General features: G+C 48.5%; 6 protein-coding genes across 6 annotated transcripts; 4 read left to right on the forward strand and 2 right to left on the reverse strand.

The window, feature by feature from the left end:
* Positions 1 to 664: 664 nt before the first annotated feature.
* N7516_010488 (general substrate transporter) lies at positions 665 to 2043 on the reverse strand (the record flags this gene model as incomplete). The annotated part of the gene is made up of 5 exons (XM_057223206.1): positions 665 to 833; positions 895 to 959; positions 1078 to 1290; positions 1341 to 1967; positions 2032 to 2043. 5 exons carry the CDS (start codon positions 2041 to 2043, stop codon positions 665 to 667), a joined length of 1086 nt encoding a protein of 361 aa, XP_057070427.1.
* Positions 2044 to 4006: 1963 nt separating this feature from the next.
* On the forward strand, positions 4007 to 5438 carry N7516_010489 (uncharacterized protein; the record flags this gene model as incomplete). Its single annotated transcript, XM_057223207.1, has 4 exons — positions 4007 to 4039; positions 4120 to 4426; positions 4486 to 5253; positions 5314 to 5438. The coding sequence occupies 4 exons, from the start codon at positions 4007 to 4009 to the stop codon at positions 5436 to 5438; spliced, it is 1233 nt and encodes a 410-aa protein (XP_057070428.1).
* Positions 5439 to 5900: 462 nt separating this feature from the next.
* Positions 5901 to 7081, forward strand: N7516_010490 (zinc-binding alcohol dehydrogenase family protein; the record flags this gene model as incomplete). Its single annotated transcript, XM_057223208.1, is given in 3 exon segments — positions 5901 to 6003; positions 6099 to 6364; positions 6383 to 7081. The coding sequence occupies 3 exon segments, from the start codon at positions 5901 to 5903 to the stop codon at positions 7079 to 7081; spliced, it is 1068 nt and encodes a 355-aa protein (XP_057070429.1).
* A 344-nt stretch (positions 7082 to 7425) lies between these two features.
* Positions 7426 to 8735, forward strand: N7516_010491 (rRNA-binding ribosome biosynthesis protein RPF2; the record flags this gene model as incomplete). The annotated part of the gene is made up of 2 exons (XM_057223209.1): positions 7426 to 7592; positions 7649 to 8735. The coding sequence occupies 2 exons, from the start codon at positions 7426 to 7428 to the stop codon at positions 8649 to 8651; spliced, it is 1170 nt and encodes a 389-aa protein (XP_057070430.1). The 3' UTR covers positions 8652 to 8735.
* Positions 8736 to 9085: 350 nt separating this feature from the next.
* Positions 9086 to 10124, forward strand: N7516_010492 (Tim17/Tim22/Tim23/Pmp24 family protein; the record flags this gene model as incomplete). The annotated part of the gene is made up of 6 exons (XM_057223210.1): positions 9086 to 9100; positions 9161 to 9276; positions 9346 to 9372; positions 9437 to 9647; positions 9741 to 9964; positions 10067 to 10124. The coding sequence occupies 6 exons, from the start codon at positions 9086 to 9088 to the stop codon at positions 10122 to 10124; spliced, it is 651 nt and encodes a 216-aa protein (XP_057070431.1).
* Positions 10125 to 11860: 1736 nt separating this feature from the next.
* On the reverse strand, positions 11861 to 13919 carry N7516_010493 (uncharacterized protein; the record flags this gene model as incomplete). The annotated part of the gene is made up of 2 exons (XM_057223211.1): positions 11861 to 12377; positions 12433 to 13919. The coding sequence occupies 2 exons, from the start codon at positions 13917 to 13919 to the stop codon at positions 11861 to 11863; spliced, it is 2004 nt and encodes a 667-aa protein (XP_057070432.1).
* Positions 13920 to 14394: the final 475 nt, after the last annotated feature.

Consider the following 14394-nt stretch of genomic DNA (forward strand, 5'->3'; position numbering starts at 1 on the left):
AAAGCTAGCTTAATTCGTTGAGAAACATTACAGGCTGGTAGAAACTACGGGAAATAGAGAAATGAAGGTTTTCTTCTGAACTATAGGAATTTCCTTTTCCTTGTGAAGGATCCGTTCTATTACTATTCATTCCGGCCATGGCTTCGAATCCAGCTCCCAGGTCCAACAAGCTTCCAGGAAGTGCAAAATTCCTTCAAAACCCGCTATACCTGCGTGATTGCACCACCTGCCCTATTCATTGCAACACGAAGTTTCGGGTCAAGCAGCGATGTCGCGAGATCTTACCTCAATTTCAAGGCCTAATTACGCTTTTTAGAGATAGCTTCTCATACCTCCCTAGACTACTTATAAGAGGTAGCCTATACCTATACTACTAGATGAGATTCGTGAAGGATCGCATAGATTTCTATTAGTTAGGAATACTAGAAGCTAAATACTATTAAGTACGGAGTACGAGTGTCTACAATACCTATAAGTACTAAATCGGGGCCTTAGTATGTCCGTACGGACATACATAAAGACCAATGATACTAATTTACATATAGTAAAGGGCCTCTGGGATCACAAAGGCACTGATGATATTGATATTGATGGGTTAAGGATGGTTGTTGAGAGAGAATACCTAACTGGTTAGGGAAGTGGGTTCTCTTGATGGGAATCCCCACTATACTGCCATTGTCACACCGGTTTGAGATTCAACCTGGGCTTTTTTCTGGCGTACCATTTCTTTCTGAACACCTCGAGCGTATTTAACTCCAAATCCATGGTTGAAGACCTCCCTGATATCTTCCAGCGTCATGCCCTTAACCTCAGGGTACCAGAAATAAACGGCACTGCATAATTTGAAGCCTGCATTAGTTTGGGCTCGAAATAAAGTTATGAATTCAGGCTCACATCCAGCCGATAAAGCATAAAACGGCATAAAATCCAAATGTGCCCGAGGGTGTCGTGTTTTCCATCTGAGTTAGAAACGTAGAAGCAACAACGATATTGGCCCCCAGCAGGTGCAAGTCATCTTAGCACAATTATACGTATTAGTAAACAGAAAAGGTCATTCGGGGCGGCGTAATAACGCACCATCATAGTTCCCAGGGCTCGATTTTCAGTAGGAAAGAATTCACTCGAAACCCAAGCCAAGTTTCCAATCCCCAGAGAATAAAAGACAACGAAAATGATCATTGAAGCCAGTAGCAGGTAAGCAGGCCATCCAATATCATTAGTTTCCAAGGCGAGGTTGTGGCTGACCGGGATCCAGTGGAAACCAATTGCTGCAACGGCAAGAAACACAGCCTGCTTTCTGTTAGTGCTGAAAATGTGAAGGAAGATGAAGATCAACGTACCATGCCCCACATTGTGGACAGAAGAATAAGTCGCCTTCCAAATTGATCAATCACCAGGAAATACACAAAGGTGCAACCAAAGCCCGTCCCGGCAATGATGGTCCCCACTTCAATAGGATTCTGGAACCCTATAATCCCAAACAATGTAGAGGAATAGTACATTAGCGTATTATAGCCTGTAAACTGTTGCATGCCCATCAATCCACACGCTGCCACTAGGGCGCGCAGATTGGACGGGACGACGTAGAGTTGCTTCAGCTGCTTCCAGAATCCGCCCTCCCCGTTCAACACTTTTGATTCCTCGACGTGGAGTGCCATATGCTGAATCTTCTGCTGGACCTGCAGGTCTGTTCCGTTGGGGAAAATCTTCGCCACCACCCGCGCTGCCTCCTCGGACTTGCCGTGATACATCAACTGTCGGGGCGACTCTGGGCAGAAGTAAAGGCAAATTGCCAAAATTATGGCCGGCGCAGCTCCCAAGCCAACCATGTATCGCCAGCCATGGGAAACTTTGGCCAACCCTGCGCCAACGCCGTAGGCCACTAACTGTCCGCCGGTGATAGACATGTTATCGAGGCCGATCATGCGACCACGGTATTTCGCAGGGGACACTTCGACGATGTACAACTGTGGAATTTTCAGTTCAAAGACACGGGATGAGGAGGATATATATCGTGGGGCGTAAACTAACGGGAATAATCATGGCTGCTGAACCAACTCCAATGCCAATGACAAACCGCCCTACCGCCATCTGCGCCAGGCTAAATGCACATGCCTGTAGAACTGCTCCGATAACGAACACAATGCAACCTAGAAAGATTGCTAATTTCCTGCCATACTTATCGGCTGAACAGCCCGCGGCGAGTGCGCCGAGAAAAGCTCCGCCTGAGGTTAAGGAGGTGATGAGTTCTTTCTCGCTGGAGTTAAGCGCGTGACCGAGATCCTCATTGAGGACCACGAGGACAGCAGAGATAATACCAGTGTCGTAGCCTGTTCGTATTGGTAAGGGAATTAATTTATTTGCATTATTTCTGGAAAGGTGTGAGTGGACTTGCCAAACAAAAAACCACCCACGCTCACTGCGATGGAAACTAGCCAGATATAGTAACCAGTCTTGGTCTGTTCGATAGAGTCCAGCGATAGCATCTGAATTCCCCCTTTGATGTATCCTCAACATGCATGATGTCAGTTTTGGTCTTCCCCTCCTCTATAGAGGTTGAATCAAGATTGGGGCTCATTGGGTCGAGCATGATTACGAAGGGTACCCTTGGTATCAGAAGGGAAATGAAGAAACAGAAATAGTCGCGAATTTGGAGGAGTATTCATATTGGAATGGGAATATATATTCTTCAAGTATGTCTTCGATATACGAGTCATAATTATACTCCAAGGCATTTGCCATGAGAAGTACCATACTAAAGTTCCGTATAAAGCCACCTAGGTAGCTAACCAATCGTCAGGTGAGGATTGACATTCCCCAGAGGTTGGGGTTTGAGGCGGAAGGTAAATTGTGGGGTAAAGTCGGGGAAAATTGCCTCTGTTGCCGAAGCAGGTAGATATCCCCGGATTCCCCGCTCACTTATTCCCCCCGCTGTCGGGTCAAAGATGGCCGTATATTTTATCAATGGCAGAAATCCCCGATTGCAATGCATAACCCATCTACTTTTCACACTTTCATTCATTGACGGTCTCGGCCCTTCTTGACACATTCTATCGGGTGTCGGTGCCTTTTTGCTTAACTGAGAGATGCCCACGCTCAGCGTGGCTCCATGGTGAGGCATTTTAATACCGGCTACATCTTTTGTATCGACTCTTTCAAAGATCTTGATCGCTAACTAGCTTTTCTCTGAACAGCCAAACTTGTCGAAGTATGCATTTCCCCGCATCTATTTGACATTACCCTGTTGCTAACCCCGATTCTGCAGAGCGGCATTTGAAATGTATGTAACCAAGACCTCAAATCACACAAATTCATTCGGAATTTAATCCCATACAAATACCGGTCCAACATATCACTCACCCGCAAGCATAGGTGATGGAGCAAAGCCCGTTTGCTCCCGTTGCCGCCGCCTGAACAAAAGTTGCGCGTTTCCAGGGCCCGTGATCCGCAATGGACTCAGCGGCCGACGGGCACTCAAGTTCGCCTATGATCAGCCTTGGCTAAGTATCTCGAGAACCAGTGCGTTGATCCTCCTCACTGGCCTTGGAAAGTCAGGTCCTAATTCGTAACGTCAGGGTTGCATTTCATCAACGAATCCTCGGATTTAGCACGTTACTATGGTCACTTTACACCACCTACTGATGTGCAATCCTCTCCTCCCTATTTCGATGATGATTGCTCACTGGCCTCTTCGCCATGCAACGTCAATTCAATGCCAATAGTAACGACTCATGATTATCGCCAAATATTATCATCACCGGTGTCAGAAACAATAAATACTGGGACAGAATTACATAGTAAGCAAGACGATAGCGAAGCCTCTAAGCCATGGTATTCCCCACAACGGACAGCGTCACTTCGGGGGCATCTGATCACGCGCCCTGTGACCATTGAGAGCTCTGGAATATCTGCTCTCTTGGATCATAAAGTTTCGAATAACCCACATCTGGCATCCCCAGATTTCACAACCTTCTGGTCCAACAGTGATGTCCAAGAGGCTTACTTGATGCGTTACTTTGTCGAAGAACTTGCACAATGGGTAAGGTTCCAAGGGTTGCTTAGCACTCCCAATGGCCTTGCTATTACTCATCCACAGAAACTGACCATTATTTTCCACAGTTTGATTCCTGCGATATCGCCAAGCATTTTGCTCTTGTAGCCCCTTGCCGTGCAGCCAGTTGCCCAGCACTTCTCTATGCAATATTTTCCGCATCTGCGAGACATCTTAGTCAGTGCCAAAATGCCAACAAGAACAAAAATACCGCAAAGCGAAAGGACAGACCTGTTATTGCAGCCGAAGTCGCATTAGAATATCAAAGTTTGTGTATTTCCCATTTGATGTCACTATCGGGAGACACAAGGGAAGTTCAAGACGAAAATTTGTTGGCAGCTGCTGTGATACTTCGATTTTACGAGGAACTGGATGGTAAGTAATGATATAATTTCCCCTTTTTTGTGTGTGCCCATCAAGTAATCAACATACAGCACCGCTCAATGGAGTGGATGATGAGACATACTTACGCGGCACACAAGTGTTTCTTGAAGCTCAATCCGAGATGGCGGTCAAAGGCCATGGCATCCAAACCGCTGCTTTATGGGTGGGATTCCGCCAGGAATTTCATACCGCGTTCATAAAACAGCGAGCCTTCCGTTTCGACCTGACGTGCTATGATAATTCACCATACCGAACACTCGAAACGGCAGATGACTTCACATGGGCCAACCGAGTGATTCTGCATTGTGCAGAGACTCTGGTGTATTGCTATGGTGATGAAAGTCACGATCCGGATCGATATGACCAGCTTTGGGAATATAACCAAAACTGGTACGCTTGTAAACCGCAGACCTTTAACCCTATCTATTTCAAAGAACCCAACCCATCAAAAAAGGAGATCTTTCCTCAAATATGGTACCTGGGTGATTGTCAGGGTATGATTATTGATGCCAATATTAGACCACGAAGGATTGTCATTGACGCTGCTCTGATCAACAATTTAGTGACTGCAATCCAGCACTGGCACCTTGCGCGAATTCTCCTTATTGCCTTTGATCCAAAGGCGCCTCGGATAGGTCCCAACCAGAAACGTGCAGCCGCCAATAGTGAGGTGAGAGATACGGCTCAAATAGTAAAAGAAGAATACTCACCAAAAGCTCAGGCTGAAATAAAGACTAACGTATTCCGTCTCTGTGGTATCGCATGGTCCAATGAGACAGCCCCGGGGTTAATCACTGCATGTATGGGTATTTCGATGTGTAAGGATCCTACAAAGTTTGGAATATACAGAGAATGTTTTCGCTGATTCTTAATGGCAGGCGGAGATAGATTTACAGATAGACTGGAACAAGAAGCTTTGCTGGATATCTTGATCAAAACGGAGGAAATACATGCCCTTTCCACGGGAAAGGCACAAAGAGAGCTTAGAGAAAGTTGGGATTAAGCCAAATGACTATATTATATTAACCCATATACATATTTCTACCAAGTAGAAAACACACTGTTGGCAGAATATATATCTAGATCATTAAAAAATTCGGATGAAAGCTGGACCTCAGGTGCATTTCCGTTTTAAGTGCAACAAAAATAGACCGTTCTGACCGCAATTAAATCGTATAGACATGAAAATTAGTTCACGATCAGCGATGTCCTGCCGGGCGTGGGATGCCGGTGGAATGCCACCAGTGGGCCAAAACTCGAATGATTAGTTATAGCTACCCAGAACCAATTTATCAGCCTATTATGCTGTCATTAGTTGGTCACATTATTCTTCAGATTATATAAATACCACAGTAACCACGCTGGTCTTATAACACTAGAGCCCTTTCCCCAAAACCAAATTTGTCTTTATCTCATAGTCTAGCGCACCACCTGAGAGCACGAAGGAAACCTCGGCTATCTCATCATGAAGGAAGCGATTGTTAGGAAGGACACATCAGTCGACATTGTCGATTCCCCCATCCCAAAGCCGGGGCCTGGCTATGTGTTGATCAAGGTTATCGTCGCCGGTAGGTACTAGATCTTAGAGCACCTGCATGGGACGGCGTATACGCGTCACGGTCCCAATTCTTTTTGATCGGCAGCTAACGCGGTTTTCTGAAAGGTTCCAACCCGAAGGATTGGAAGATCCCTATCGTGCTCGGTTATGATATGAATACCGGTGACGATATCGCTGGTACCGTGGAAGCCGTGGGAGATGATGTCGTCGGATTCAACAAAGGGGACCGCGTGGCCGCGTTCCACGAGATGAGGACCTCACAGGGGGCCTTCGCCGAGTACGCCATTGCACCCTACTACACTACATTCCACATTCCCGACTCAACAACCTTCGAGGAAGCTGCCACGATTCCTCTGGCCGCCTACACATCCGTCTGCGCACTCTTTTAGGAGCTCGAGTTACCAGAGCCCTGGTCGCCACTCTCTAAGGCCGCTAGTAAGGAGGGTACTAAGCGTCCTCTTATTATCTATAGAGCTAGTACTGCCATAGGAGCTTTCGGTATCAAGCTTGCAGCGGTCGCTAATATTCATCCTATTATTGCCGTTGGCAGTAAGCGAAGCGAATTTATCAAGCCCTTCCTTGATGAAAGCAAGGGAGATGTCCTCGTTGACTATACCGCTTATAGTACTAAGGAGGAGTTGATCAAAGCGATCCAGGAGGCTGTCAAGAAGGGAGGTGCTCCCGACGGCCGCTGCTGGAAGGCTTTTGATAGCGTTTCCGAAGATGATACGATCAGGCTCGTCATTAAGGTCATTGCTAGCCCGCCGGACGCTACTGGTCGGAGGCCAAAGGTGACTAACATCCTTCTCAAAACCGAGGTCGAGGACTCTGACCCGAGCGTTAATATCGTCTTCTCTCTAGTCGGTCACGTTCACTACGAGGATGAGAATAACAAGCTCATTAGCGTGGTATGGGGCGCAGCATTTGCCCGGGGTCTGCGTGAGGGTTGGCTCACAAGCCATCCTTACACTATAGGGGAAAACGGTCTCGAGGGATTGTCTGAAGGCCTAAAGGGCCTTAAAGACGGAAAGATTCGCGCGCAGAAGTTCTTGACGCGCCCCAGCGAGACACCGGGTGCAAGCGATTGAGCCAAGCAAAGCGAGCCAACAACGCCAGCCGGGCCGGAGACGTGGTAGAGTTACATCTTAGGGATAGGCTTGGAAATGACAATGTTGTATTAGACGAAAAGTGGAAAGTGTTTCATATGTATGTCGTATTCTCGTTCTATTCCGATATCAATTAGATCAGTTTGCTTTGGAGCTAGGTTCGTACTTTCAGCAGCAGCGGTAGTTGTAGGGATGAGCATTTGAGATGGGAGATGAAAGTGGACTGGATGACATGTAGATCCACATGTAGAGCTGTCCGAGCTTTCTTCCGTCGTTCAAGCCGCTGATTCTCCTCAGCATAAAGTTGTTCACGAAGACTATCGGGAATGTCGTCATGTGTTTCGAGGATGATATTTGACACACGTGACCACCTCTGTGCCTTGCTTATCGATAAGAGTGCCAAGCCATCAGCAACCCAAAACTTTTCCGTTCATTCGATATTTTTACCCCGAGCCATTCTGCCGATCATTCACAACAAAATGTTGAGAGAAGTGTAAGTTATGGTAATTCATCGAGGTTTTCATCTCAGGCTAATGTTCTACCCCACAGAAAAGCCAAGAACCCGCGCACTGCGCGTATCCTGAAAGCGCGGGAGCCGCAACTCGTCGAACCCCCCAAGAAGACCCTGATTTTCCACGGCGCAAAATGCCCCCAAACGCTGGACACCGTGCTGAAGACCTTCCACGCTTTGACCAAGCCTCACAACATTCTTTTCCACAAGAAGAATGAGAACTTGCACCCATATGAGAACTCGGAGAGCCTGGAATTCCTGGCGAACAAGAACGAGTGTGGACTCGTAGCATTCGGAAGCCACAACAAGAAGCGACCCAACTGTGTTTCATTGGCTCGGGTTTACAACTCAGAGTTGCTCGATCTCGTCGAGCTAATGCTGCTTCCCCCGAGAGATGGCGAGACCATCCCGCCCATCAACGAACTTGTCATGGACGTCGGTCTTGGCTTGCGCCCTATGATGCTGTTCTCCGGTTCCCCTTGGGACGATCCTACATCTACTGCGCACACAATCCTCAAGAGCACTCTTCTCGACATGTTCAAGGGTGAAGAGACGACCCAGGTCGATGTTGAGGGTCTGCAGTACGTGATGATGGTTGGTGCTGAGGAGCCCCAGGATGGCCTCTCACCGGTCATCCACATGCGCTGGTACCGAGTCGTCACCAAGCGCAGCGGTCACAAGCTGCCCCGCGTGGAGTTGCAGGAGGTTGGTCCCAAGTTCGACTTCAAGGTCGGTCGCACACGCCAGGCTGCTCCTGAGGTGCAGAAGGAGGCCATGAAGCAGGGCAAGCGTCCCAACGAGGAAGCCCGCACCAAGAAGAACGTCATCATGGACTCCATGGGTGATAAGATCGGTCGTGTTCACCTCGGCAAGCAGGATCTGTCTGACATGCAGACCCGTAAGATGAAGGGTCTCAAGCGTCGGGCGGGTATGGAATCTTCCGACGAGGAGGATGAGCCATCTGCGGAGATGATGGAGGTGGATGAGGTCTCTTCTGATGAGGAGGTGGAGGAGAGCCACAAGAAGGCACGGAAAAACTAAGATCGATCGATTTGCATGATTTCTTTTGCTAAGGAGTTTGGGCCGGACGGGATTTCGTTTTCTGCGCCTGTATGAACAGTCTTACGGCATATGAAAAGTTATTTAAAAAAACTCTACATCTAATAGAGACATTTCCTCCATCCATTATTTTTGCACTAGACTCAACAAGATTCACCCGTATTCCTCGTAGCCAAAGTTTTATATACAGCCACGTGACCATGACGTCGGCTGTATTCTCACATGCCGAGGCCCTTCTCGATGCGGGAACCGATTAAAGTGCCGTCCCCTCTCCCCCAGCATCTCCCACTCCACTGTTATTTTTATTCTATTTCCTCCTCATGATCTGTGACGGTCTCCTGGTCTCTTTTCGTTGTCCATCGCCCTTATAACCACCCTGAAACGAGACCGACCTCTTACCGAGGCCCAGAGACGCCATGGATACACTGCTCGTGAGTTCCGCCGCGCCTCCAACCATACATACACAACAGTATTGACATTTCTCCCTGCAGTCCCAACTCGACACACTCGTCCTCAAACCCGAACTCGCGCCGCTACTGTCATTAGTGAAGGGTGCACGCAATGGAATCGTCTACGGATCGAAAGTCCGCTTTCCGCATGCGCTGGTGTATGTTGGACCTCGGACAGCCGGAAACCCCACTACAAGACACAGCTGACCGATACCGACTGTTTCTAGAATGATATTTCTGTTCAGGTCTGGAACGTATGTCACTCCTCATTCCTGTCCTACCTCTCCGCGGACCGAATCTGATCGTGTCGTTATCTAGAATACGCGAAAAGACCAAGCTCGTTTTGAAAGCAACCCGCCAACATGCGCGGAACCTCTCCACATTCGCGATCATCTACAAGGCCTCGATGATCGTTCTCCGGAATATACCAGGTGGCGCCGGGAAAGAGGGACGATATGATAGTTTCTTTGCAGGCCTGCTGGGCGGGTATGCAGTTTTCGGACGACAGCCGGGCAGTATCAGCCAGCAGGTATGTGTTTTGGACTTTTCCTGATTGCGGAAATGTTCCAAACTTCGCTCCTGAGTACACCCTGCCGTTTCTGCAGAGCTAACCCGAGTCTAGATCGTTATTTATGTCTTCGCGCGTGTGATGCTTGCCCTCGCCAAGCTCGCCGTCCAACCCAACATGCACTCTCTCTCCTCTCTCATCACATCCGATTCCCGCACGAAGATCACGAATAATGCTTACCCCGTTTTTGCCGGTATGACCTGGGCGATGGTCATGTACATTTTCCGCTGGCACCCGGAGACGCTGGCGTCGAGTCTGCGAAGTAGCATGGTGTATATGTATGTCTTATTCGCACCTCCCACTATTTATGATTCTACCTCACTTCCCGTGACTCGCAAATTTGGGGTCCCATCCAATGCTAACATTCATCTCAACCACAGTTATGGCGACTCAGATCATTGGGATTCCCTCCGCACTTTACTTGTACACAACAAATGAGCTCTCAGTGGGACTGAATCTCTTAGCTTTTGTGTGCGTTACGGCGTATAGAGCGGGTTGTTATTTTGTTGGTGTTTTTGTAAGGTGCATCCGAGATATGCATCATTCCAGGCCCTGCTCATCATTACATTTTTACCCTATATTATGACGCATGGGATGTCTTGCATATTCTCGATTACAATATATACTTTTAAAGACCTGACTTTGTGGAGACTTTCGTAATTGGCGATATGATGGACTTGTCAACTCGAACATGACTTGAACTTCCTAGCATAGAATATCTGGCAGTTTTACCCCATCCTTGGAGCACAAATTTTACTCCAGACAGCAGTTAGCTCTCTGTTGTGTGTGACTTTGAAGGTAAATATATTTTGAATATTCGAGATTATCATTAGGAAAGCTGGAATATATATATCAACTGGTTATCTCCCACCGGGGAGACTAGTGATTTCCCCGAAATGGAATCCTTCATGTGTGAAATTGTCATGACTTGTTTTCCTTGTCATCAACCAGATGTACTTGCGTAGTCGGGACCCTGCAAGAATGTAGTAATCGCTGTAGACTGCAATCCAGGGTAAGCCAAAAGCCCACAAGATCACCGACTCTCCCATCGGCCATCGATCAGGATATATATCTCCATCAGAATTGAAATCTGCAGGCCACTTCCCATGACGATTTCGATTTCGCTTGACGATCACATTATGCTTAATGATAAGAAAAACCAAGGCATCGGATAGCCTGTGTTCTGCTGGTGGATGAAGGACAATGCCATTGGCATCCATCATACCTTCCCGCGTCCTTGCAATCGTGAATCCACGATGCGGACCATCTGTTTCACTAGGTAAGGTAATATTTACTAAGAGTATGTTATCCTACTTTAGTCAGTTACCATGGTGAGAGTTACAGAGTTGATATCTTAGGTCTGGGAAGGAGATAGCAGAAATATGGGAGGTGAATGGTACATGAGATGGAAGCAAGAAAAGAGATGAAGCACGCCAAAAGCAAACAAAAGAAGAAAGAAACCAGAAGAATAACTAATCTAAAAATAAGTAACAGAGAAGGCATTGATATGGATGGTGGGTGCGTGCATGTGACCTAACCGCCAGAACATTGTGAAGATAGACCAAACAAACATCAAAAGAAACCAAAAAAAAAAAAAAAAGAATAAGCCCCAAAGGGGCGCCTCTACAACCTGGACGGCCCTGCTGCCGACGGGGTGTGATGGGCGGTCACATCGGCCAATGACTTACAAGCCATCCGACTTCGAAGTGCTTGATCAGAGCTCTTCATAGTCATTCTCCCCTTTAAGTGGATCAAGTTCAAAGGCGAGGGTTGAACCCGAGATCTCCGGTACCTGCACTGTAATTGTTCGCCTGCAGGTCGACAATTACAGCACAGGCCTTAGGCGGTTCCCGCTAGGCTATCTGGGCCGAGGCTTGGAATATTTTGTTTGACTGTGAATTTTATAGGAACATATGCTTCCTAATTGGGACTAGTGCAGCCCACATTAACTTCCGGCTCCACTTATTATGATTCTTAGTGGAACCTTGGAATATCAAGGAAGTTTATGTTGACCGAAGATTTACTTAGTTACATTTACATTTACATCTACATTGTACATGCTGTAGATAAATTCGAAACATTTTTTGAAATTGAGGGTATAATGATACAACTTATCCAACAAGAAAACAACAAACAACAACAGGGATATAGGAGAAGAAAAAAAATAGTCAAAATCACTGCCCATCTCCATCAACCTCAACAATCACTCTCAACTCCCCATCCATCCAATCAACAGCATCAGCAGAAAGCACTGCAATGGCCCAATCTTTCTGGCTCTGCACAGGCAGCAGTCCATCCGGTAACCAGACCTTAACCTTCCACCCATCCACATTAGCAGACTCACGAGCTTGGTGCGGAGTAGCGTTGGTGCCCTGGAATTCTGGCAAACCGGGGATTTGGCCTGGGTATCGACGGAGAATTGCCTGCTTGACCGTGTCGATGTTGGTACACTGGCCTGCCGGCAGGTCGAACCTGGGGAGAATACGTTTTCCATTCTGCAGGATATTGACGCGAAGGGAGGTTTGGCCGTGGCTGTGAGAGGGGGTGGTTGTGTTGGTTGTTGATGCTGATTCCGAGAGAGGGGTGAAGGGTTGGTGGAAGTGAGGGTCGTGTGCTTGGGCAGGTTGGCCACGTCGGGAGGCGATGTTCTCGCGGATAATACGAGATACGTCGCGGGTGATGCTGCTTGCGCTATGGGGTTGTTAGTTGGTGTTCTGTGAATAGATGGAAAGGATGGATGGCTTACAATTCGTCTCGGGCTGGGAGGTTGCGGCCTCCGCCGATGCGCCATTGGAGACCCGAGGTGGTGTCCGCGTGGATGATGCGGTTGATGTTTTGGTCTTCACAACCCGATACGCAGTCGTAGTTTCCGTTGTGGATGACTTGGTAGTGGCTGTCCACTGCGGCGACGAGCCCACGCCAATCGGGTTGCTGGAGACCGGAGAGAGACCATAGATTATCCAGCTCAAAGTTCTCGTTGTAGGTATCATAGTATCGGCCAATTTCTTCCCAATCGACTGTGTATCCGTCTAGCAAGAGGTCGGTCAGACCGAGATCCCCAGGCTGCGACGAATCCATTGCTGATTGTTGGATCGGGGGTGGAGGAGGGGGCATTGCCTGCGACAGATCATCGCGATGGGATGTCTGGGTTTGCATTTGGAGCTGCTGCTCTGGAGAGAAGCGCGGGCTGTTCAAATTGGAGAAATCCTCGGTTTTACGGCGGCGGCGTTCATCACTACCACCTCCTTTGCGGGTCTCGATTGCGTATTGGCGTTGTCTTTCGTTGGTGACCATACGTCTCAGCAAAGGAATGACCAATGAGATGATCTTGTGTTGGTCACGCGGCCAGATGTAGGCTCTCGGGCCCATGCCCTCATTAACGACGTTCTCTCCGAAAAAGCGTTCACCATTTCCCTCGGCTTCGAGGAACTGACGAACACAGTTCCAGAGGCGAAGCTTGACCATTTCCGTATCTCCCTTTCCACGCTGACCAACGCAATCGCGTCTTTCGGGGTGTTCGTCGTTCAGCATGTAATTCTTAGCAGCAGCCTGGAGATGTAAAAAGTTCTCCGGTGAGATCTCGAGGGACGAAAACATCTTTGAGATGGGAGGTCGTGTGTATTTCTTATTGCCGGAGGGTTGACGGAACAGCGCCGCCGCAGAATGAATACCCACAGCACGAGCATCCGACAAGGACTGCTGCTGCTCGGGGCGAATGTCGATGCCTTCTCCGGTATAGCCATGGGGGGTTTGCTGTGCAGAATGCGACTGATGCTGCGCGACCGAGAGACCCGCGCCAGCCAAGGCCGGGTCGAGATTATCGTCATTTCGCTTGCGCTTTTTCGTTGCGGTTCGTGTGAGACCCCCCGAGGATTGGGAATGGCCAGTGTGACTGGGAACTCTCATGTGTCTTCCGCTGCCCATGCCATTTCCGAAGTTCGCGTCGCCGAACCCGTTCTCGGAGAGATCTATGTCTGTGTAGGAATCCAGCTGGTGGTGGTGGCCAGCTGCACCGGCTGCTGCTGCGACGGCAGCGGCGGCGGCCCATTGCGAAACATCTTGGTCTGCGGCGGCTGTGGCTGCCTCGACTAATCCCGCGAGCTGGTTCTCGTTGGGTGCATATCCGTTGTTGCCAAGTTGCGCGTTCGGGTCGAGGTGGGGGGCAGTCGCGGTCTGCTGGGAGGGTAGGTCGGAGGAGGTTGTGGGGAGATGTTGGTTGGTGGAAGAGCTCATGGTGTTGATTGAGAGACACCTGGTTCGATAAGCTGATAGTGTCGGCAAAGTTGGGAGGATTGAGGGAAAAAATGGCGATAGAGAATTTTATGTGACGAGCGCAAATTGACGAGAACACCCAGACCGTGTTCGAGGTCTCGGATTTATGTCCAGAAGAGTACTTCTTCCAAGTTGAAGCTCGAAGCTCTTATCCAGTCGATGTAGAGAACCAAATGAATAGCTTCACCACTGACAATGCTGCTTGGTCAGAACACAGTTGTCCCAGTGCGCAACACCCAATAGGGTGAGAAGCGCGTCACAGCGAAACTGAGGCTAAAGCAAATGAAGAAAAAAAAGCCTCGACAGCTATGGTTCGAGTTGGCTGATAAGATGCGCGACGGTTGGATGTTTGTGCAGTTTGAAGGAACAACAGACAGTGCAAACTGAAAACCTCGACCGTGTCACGTGACCAGGACTTTATGTGAGTGTAGCATCC

Source organism: Penicillium verrucosum, assembly GCF_028828655.1.
Source record: "Penicillium verrucosum strain IBT 35672 chromosome Unknown utg000004l_segment0_segment0, whole genome shotgun sequence".
NCBI classification, from domain to species: Eukaryota; Fungi; Ascomycota; class Eurotiomycetes; order Eurotiales; family Aspergillaceae; genus Penicillium; species Penicillium verrucosum.